We start from the raw sequence: 7,648 nt of genomic DNA, 5'->3' as shown, positions 1-7,648 counted from the left end.
GTAACTTTTTTATGAATTAAAGTTAATTTATGAAATGTTTTATTTTATTTTTCTTACTTTTTCTTCCTCCATGAAAAAAATGTGCTCAGACATGGCGCTTAATTTAGTGTGTTATGGTCAAGGTTGAAGTTTATTCATTAAATAAATGCAAATGTACCTAGAATATGATGTTTTACTTGCATGGTCCTTATTGTAAATTAAATATATGTACTTTTTTCCCCTCATCAATTGTTTCTCTATACAATAAATAGATAGTCAATTTCCTAACTGCTTCCGTCGTGTCTTGTTCTCCGTTGCTTTCTTTTCTTTCTAACGTCCTAATCATCGCACATTTACTTTCCATGGCAATTATAAAGCAGATGCAAAAGTATGGTTAAATATCATACTTTCATCAGAATCAGACAAACATTTAAGAAATAGTTTCAGCATTTATTCCGTAATGCACATAGGCTAAAAAATATATTTATGCAGAAACTATTATTAAAATTAAATGTATAAAAAATATTACTGTTTTTCATATCATTTTGCTTGCCAAGAAGCAGTTCATAATACACGAATGACTACTGATCCAGCTTTAGAAAAATGCTAAATAATTGATGGAAGCCGCTGATATATTTCACTCAACTATTACAAGTTGAAAAGAATAAAAAAGTGATACTGAGATGGTGTATATAGCAATAATAATAACCACAAATCCGCAGGATCCAGTAGCTTCCATTGGTAATAACTTAATAGAAATGAAAGCGGAGGAAGAAATAATCAATTCTAGAAAATCTATGTAATTGGAGTATAAAATACAATGAAGCCTTTGGCCTTTACATCTTCCCATGCTTTCTTTCTTGTCTTTTCCAGTTCACCAAGAGTTGGAGAAATTTCATGACCTGCACGTATTATGCCAATAATCTAAGTTCTGACAAAAAGAAGAATCAGACAAAATAATTGCACAACAACTATGCCGAGATTTGTACCTCATTGGGGTCTCGGAGAGAGTAGAAGGCATTGCTTTCTTTCCTCACCGACGAAACCAAAATCCCATAGCCTCTATTGCTCTCTCGCAGCACCTATATGTTTACCATATGCACATTGCAGTCATTAAAATTTGTAGCATAACTGAAAATATTTAATTCAAATTCAATACCTTGAATGCATCTTCATCAGTTTTATCATCTCCAATGTAGATGGGAAGCACATCCTCACTATCATTAAATCCTGCAAAACACCATTTTGAGCTTGGTTTGTGTTCAAAATATAATCAAAGGCAGAAGAGAGGTTCTTACCTAGAGATTCAAGTAAAAACTCAACTGCTTTTCCTTTATTCCAGTCAACCACAGGACGGACTTCTAAAACCTACCGCACCAAAGGAGGTTTATATTACTAAAATTTTAAATCACTGGTTACAATCATAAAATGTTTAAAAATTGTGCAAAAGTACAAAGTGTCCACTTTCCAATTAAGAATGGCTAATATTACAATACCTTCCGTCCATGAGTTGAACGTAAACGAGGGTAACTTTGCAAGACATCATGGACACGTTGCCCAACTACTGTCCAATTCTGCGGTCCATTTAAAAAGTAAAAAAGGATTAGATAATGGAATGATCGGGATTTGGAAAAACTATATCAACTCCTCATGGTTGGTGCAACCAATGCTTACATTCTCCTCTACATTACGGTAATGTACAGAAACGCAAAATTTGTGGTTTTCAACTTTTGCGCCTTCTATATCTTTAGTAATCTCGACGAGGGCTCTAAAAACCTGCATGAAATCATCCCATCATTACTTTCTTTGCAATTTATGAAAAAGCTCATGATTCGCGCTTAATATTCGAAAGAGAACTCGCACCTCATCAACCATAGGCAGGAATTCTCTCGCAGGTTGAAAGAGAGTTACTTCCTTTCCCTAGACACATTCAAATACAGAGACACGGTGAACTTCGGAATTCTTTGACATATATTCAATGTATATAAAACGGTGACACAATCCATGATTGCTTCACTACTGTTACACACCTCATGGTCTGTAGACATTACACAACTAGGGTGATTTTTGGACAAAGTTTCACTGACAGGGCCAATAATATCCATCCCATGACTACCAGCGTAGTACAGTTCTGTTAGTTTAACAAGATCAAAAACCTGAAAATTAAAAGTAACACGCTTTTATGACAGTAAATCTGATAAAGAAAAATATGAACACTTAACTCAGCAAATAATAAAACAATAATCACCCTGGATACCTTGTCACGGCTTCTTCCACTGATGATTGCTGTGGGGAAATATGTTGCCACACTTCTCACAGTTGTTCGCATCTAAGCATAATTTTGTGAAGAAAAAGAGAGAGAACTTACATTAAGAACTAACGAAGAATTGACATAATTGTACCTGATATATGATATATGATATATATATATATATATATATATATATATATATATATATATATATATATATATAATTTTATATAATGGCAATCCTGTACTACTTACAGATTCGGACATAAAGGCACAATCGGGATCATCTACAATCGGTGAAAGTGTGCCGTCATAGTCTAGAAACATTGCAATCTTCTTATTCTGAGCAAGGTCAACGATTTTCTCAAAAGAGTCTAGTGCTGAAGGATATTCAAGCTGGTAAAAGAAACCAAATCAAAGACAGTCTACAAAGGAAAAAAAACTTTAAGCGAGATGGATCAATGCATGGTTTTCGAATACGGTCTACGACTGTGATGTTGATAGCAACATCAAGGTTTTTTCTTTGTGTGTCTGCAATCATAATGCAATCGCAATTGTGACTATATCAATTGTATTTCTGTACAATTTTTCATAATATCAAGGAACATGACGAAACCACGGTTGTGATCCCGAATAAATCAACCAAAGAACTAAATGACGAAATCATGAGACTATGTAGCAAATTTACCATCCATGTACAATAATCTTCAATCTCAAAGTCAATTGAAGCAATCTGAACACTGGACCCTTTCAGTTGCTTCTTCCTTGGAGGAGAAGAAGCCTTCATGGCATCCAACCAACCATTGGACTTCACATCATCGACACTCCCTGTACTTTTCCTTGAATTGCTTCTTGAGTACTTCCCCGGAGAGACTGGCGAATCTTGCTGGGAATAAGCTAGCAGACTAGAATGCATTCGAAGCCTTGACTTATTGACGGGAACAGGGTCAGTGAGAACAGGAGAAACATGAGAGGACTTCAAATCCATTGAACCAAGCTATACTATTTGAGAGGCACCAACGTATCAACGAAAGCTAGAAATGATTGTGTTTGATATTATGAGCGTGTGACTTTGTCACAAACAGGGTTGATTTTATGTGCTGCCTATTCTACTTTTTTATCTTCGGTCAACCAACTCTTTTGTCTATGAAAAACCACCGCTTTAATGTTCTCTTGTCACTGCAACTGTGTGAGCAGTCCATCAAGCACGGGTTTCACTGAAAGTTTGATTAATTGGGAGAATAATAACCATAGTTACAGAGCAACCAAATGGGATTTTGTCATGAAATGTAAGGGAAAATAACAATGTTCGGAAGATGAAACAACAGAAAAATGATTATAACAAAATACCTTCTCATATATCGCATTGCATTTGTAACGGGATGATGATATTGATGTGTGGGTCTTCTGAATAGAGGGTGACTGTTATAAAATCTGTAGCCGAGGAAACCATAAGCTATATATTGGCTATAGATGATCAATGAATACAAAATTTACATTTATATATAATTTGTTTCAATGGTGGCGTTTGCGCATGATAAAGGCTTATTAATGTAAGAGTAATGGACGTTTAATTGATTAAACAGGAATGTACAATGAAAAGTAGGAATTGCTGAACATGATATGAAATGCGAATATAAAAAACGAAACACGTCGAGGAAACACTAGAAAACATTGTTGTCAAAAAAAGCAAACAATGAAAATGATGTCCCACTGAGCTTGGTCGATAATAATTCAGTGACCGAGGGAACTCCCAGTTCTTCTGAGTGTTGGTGCAATTGGCATGGCAATGAAAGCTTACAAAGTTACAATTACTTTCAGGAACACCTGATTCTACTGTTTTTCAAATAATCAACATTCACATGGAACATTCTCCAAAAACAGACTAAGATTTCTAGCCTCTACTTTTTACTCCCAAAAGATTTTCTTCGGAAACAAATAACATAAAAAAAAGGAAAAAAATCTTATTTTATTACCAAACTACACGTCAGCAATTTATTTTAGTTCTATACCCGTTTTACCTTTCAACGTGCATTAATACTTGTCAAATGATGTCTATAACAAATTTAAAAGTATGTAAACCCTCCCAAGTATGAAAGTAAAAGATACTTTCACAAGACAATACCTTCAAAGCCATAGAGAAAAACCCAATGTATAGATACTTTTGTGAAGTTCAAAATTACTAAGCAATTTCTTGGGTAGAATAAATAAATATATAACCAGAATTCAAAACAAGCATAGATCTAATGATGCGCACAGAAGATAAGGCAGATTATGAATACATTATACTAAATGTTTATCATGTCGCTATGTCAGTTATTCGAACTTATCTATAAATGACACATGACCTTCTTTAACATTATTATAATCATTATGCATATGCATAGTCCCTTATGTTCAAAATGCACTACGAGCATATCCGATGGTAATTCCTGGGAGGTTTTACAATTTAAGAATCAATTTTACTCAAGATTATAAATGGATGGGGTTGACATGGCTTCTAATAGTAAGAACAGGTAAATGGTTTCTAAAAATAAAATTGCATTTTGTTAAAGATATGTTTTAAGATTTTAGACTATTAACGGTAAGTGGAAAACTGCTAAAATTTTAGATCTAATATTATAAGACAGAGTCACTAAAGTTAAGAAGCACAAATTTCGGTAGACCATCGGAAATGCTCTAACGAAGAAATCATTATTGCTGTAATTGTTTATAGCAACATTTGGGAAAGAAATGGCATAAAATATTAATACTTGATACAGAGTTGTGTAGCGTCGTGCACTGTATGAGTCATGTGTTCGTGCAGTTATATCTGTGGTATGTATTTGAAACTTGAAACTTCGGTGATGGACCTACCCGAGCTAAAAATGGAGAAAAAATGTAGCTGTCAGCCTGTCACTTGTAGCTGTAGATCCAACGCACGACCTTCACATTCCAATATATATATATAAATTAAAAATAAATAAAAAACTATATTATGATCATAACAAATTTCCCTTCATTGACTAGACACTTCAACAGCCAACGTGAATAAAAGTTAAGGACATAACCATACTCCAATAACTCTCCCACCACAAAAATACAATAAAAGGATGGTAAAAAATAAGAGGGGGAGAGATAAATTGTAAAAAATCTATTCAGCCTCCGTTAATATTGCCTGTTTTAAAGGGTACATATCAAATTTGCTTTTTGAATATGCAATTGTTACTACATAATTGGCATCCATCTGGCCTAGGTTAAGGTCAATGTTGAAAAAGTTCTGTGGATGACAAAAAACCATTACCCTGTGAAAAACTTTAACCTAAATCTGGCAGGTGGGCTAGGCAAAATATTCTAGTGCTTTTATTTTAGTAAACCATATTCATGTTTCCGAAAATTGAACATGTTCTGTAACCATTAAAAAAAAATAGAGAAACTCAAGTACAACATATTATTTTCTACTTTTCTTAATTGATAGGCAAATGGTAGATGAGAAACACTCGGGTCTTGACACATGGGCTGTCAAATCATTACTCAATTACCATGCCCTATGCGGGTGTATCAGTATGGTTAAAAGCTTTAAACATTTTCAATCAAATATAAAATTTAAGTCCGTATGTATGGTGTGAAATGTCGTAAATGACTGAGATATTGAAAAAAAAAAATGAAAAACCAATTAATGGCTTACAGTTGCAGGAGAAAACAAATCGAAACTGTGCGAATAGGACGACGCTTAAGGCTGAATTTTTTTCATGTCCCTTTGGCCCAAAAGCATCACCTTTTGATTACACCCCTGCCATTTTGCCCATATCAGGAAAATGCAAAACAAAAAAGCTTGAGAATGGAGAAAAGAAAAAATGACGACGCTTTGATCAATGATTCATTGCCACAGGGTCATTATCGGAACACACAAGGTGAAATTGGTTTCGTTCTTGATTTTGAAGCACTATCACCCAATGACATAAAAAAAATTGGGATCATTTCACGATAGGGAGAGAGAGAAGAGATCGACAAGTACCTGATTTATCAGTTACCACTCTTTTCAGCGGCGCAGAAATCGCGTTAAGGGACCTGAAACAAATCCAAACGAATTGAACAAAATAAGAAGGGGAAAGGGAAGAGATTTAAGAGATCTAAGATGGTAGAAAATAGGGAATGAAAAATCACCTTGAATGAAACTAGAAAACAAAGAAAAGGAGGAATGGGAGAGAGAGCAAAGAAGAAGAAAGAAGGTGGATTTGGCTATTTATATGTTTGAGGCTATAAGGAGACTTGCCTATCAAGTTAGTTTCTTTCACGTTATGATGATGTTGTCATTATTCTCGGCTTTCATATTTAATTCCTGATTTACTTACTACTAACCCTATTTTAAAATCATTTATATGCTTTTAATTTAATCTAATATTTTATCAGTCTATTGTAAAAATAACTTTTTCATCAAATACTACTGTTCACAATTTTTTTATAATAAATCATTTATAATTATTATTATTTATTATTATAACTATGAAATTAAATATAAATCATTTTTATAATGTTATTGTTAATATTTTTTATTTACGTTATAGATAGTTTTATAATTAAAAAAATAGTTAAATTTTAAAAAATAATGACTAAATTTAAAAAATAGAAAAATTAATAAAATATTCATTTAAGTTAAAAAAAATATTTAAAGAGTAAATTTGAAAAATAAAGAAAAATCTCCTTTATATTAATATATATAGATATAGATATTGTAAAAATATAGAAAACTAATATTCACTAAGCTATTCAATATAGAGCTTTTATAAGTTGTTTTTAACTCATAATATTTTAAAATTTAATCTCATCTTTATTGAGAAATATTTCTAATCTAGTCATATTTAATGAGTTTTTTTTATTATTGTCAAATATATTTATAAATTTTTAATTCAAATTAATTAAAGTTAACAACTAATATACAGTGACTGAGATAGAAGAATCACTTTTCAAAATTTATATTCTTATGACCATATAAATTATTCATCCATGGCGGAAGCATGTTGAATATGAGTACTTCATAACATAATTCATTCCCTATTTTAAAAAGGCATTCATAAATTATTATTATTTGAACTAAATAATTGGTTGGTTCGAAGATATATTCTATTTGTATTTATAACCGTATATAAGAAGAATTATTTTTTTAGTGTATGTATTTTGTTTTTTTTAATATAATTAAAAATTATATATATTCTTATGTTAGTAATATGAGTAAACTTAAAAAAAAAAAGCTAAATTACTTTTTTTGTCTTAATATTTGTATTTTATAATTTATAATTTATAACAGTATATAAGAAGAATTATTTTCTTTTAGTGTACGTATTTTGTATTTTTTAATATAATTAAAAATTATATATATTCTTATGTTAGTAATATGAGTAAACTAAAAAAAAGGTTAAATTTTTTTTTAAAGTATCA

General features: G+C 31.7%; 1 protein-coding gene across 1 annotated transcript; it reads right to left on the bottom strand.

The window, feature by feature from the left end:
- Positions 1–593: 593 nt before the first annotated feature.
- Positions 594–6,415, bottom strand: LOC114177365 (probable trehalose-phosphate phosphatase F). Its single transcript, XM_028062675.1, has 16 exons — positions 6,377–6,415; positions 6,228–6,280; positions 5,898–6,002; positions 5,087–5,155; positions 3,581–3,664; positions 2,919–3,447; positions 2,486–2,626; positions 2,237–2,308; positions 2,010–2,135; positions 1,843–1,899; positions 1,654–1,755; positions 1,476–1,553; positions 1,278–1,347; positions 1,139–1,209; positions 969–1,061; positions 594–881 (listed from the first exon to the last, which is right to left on the bottom strand). Exons 6-16 carry the CDS (start codon positions 3,216–3,218, stop codon positions 816–818), a joined length of 1,176 nt encoding a protein of 391 aa, XP_027918476.1. The 5' UTR covers positions 3,219–3,447; positions 3,581–3,664; positions 5,087–5,155; positions 5,898–6,002; positions 6,228–6,280; positions 6,377–6,415; the 3' UTR covers positions 594–815.
- Between the last annotated feature and the right edge of the window lie 1,233 nt (positions 6,416–7,648).

This window comes from Vigna unguiculata, chromosome 3, assembly GCF_004118075.2.
Source record: "Vigna unguiculata cultivar IT97K-499-35 chromosome 3, ASM411807v1, whole genome shotgun sequence".
NCBI classification, from domain to species: Eukaryota; Viridiplantae; Streptophyta; class Magnoliopsida; order Fabales; family Fabaceae; genus Vigna; species Vigna unguiculata.
Note: the sequence above shows the minus strand (reverse complement) of the source record. Positions and strands in the feature narration are given on the sequence as shown.

Excerpts from the sequence above, each read along its gene's own strand:
- LOC114177365 (XM_028062675.1), bottom strand. The coding sequence starts at position 3,218 with ATGGATTTGAAGTCCTCTCATGTTTCTCCTGTTCTCACTGACCCTGTT. Across the intron at positions 2,627-2,918 it reads AAGATTATTGTACATGGATG|CTTGAATATCCTTCAGCACT; the intron begins GTAAATTTGCTA and ends TTCTTTTACCAG. Across the intron at positions 1,756-1,842 it reads TCCTGCCTATGGTTGATGAG|GTTTTTAGAGCCCTCGTCGA; the intron begins GTGCGAGTTCTC and ends GATTTCATGCAG.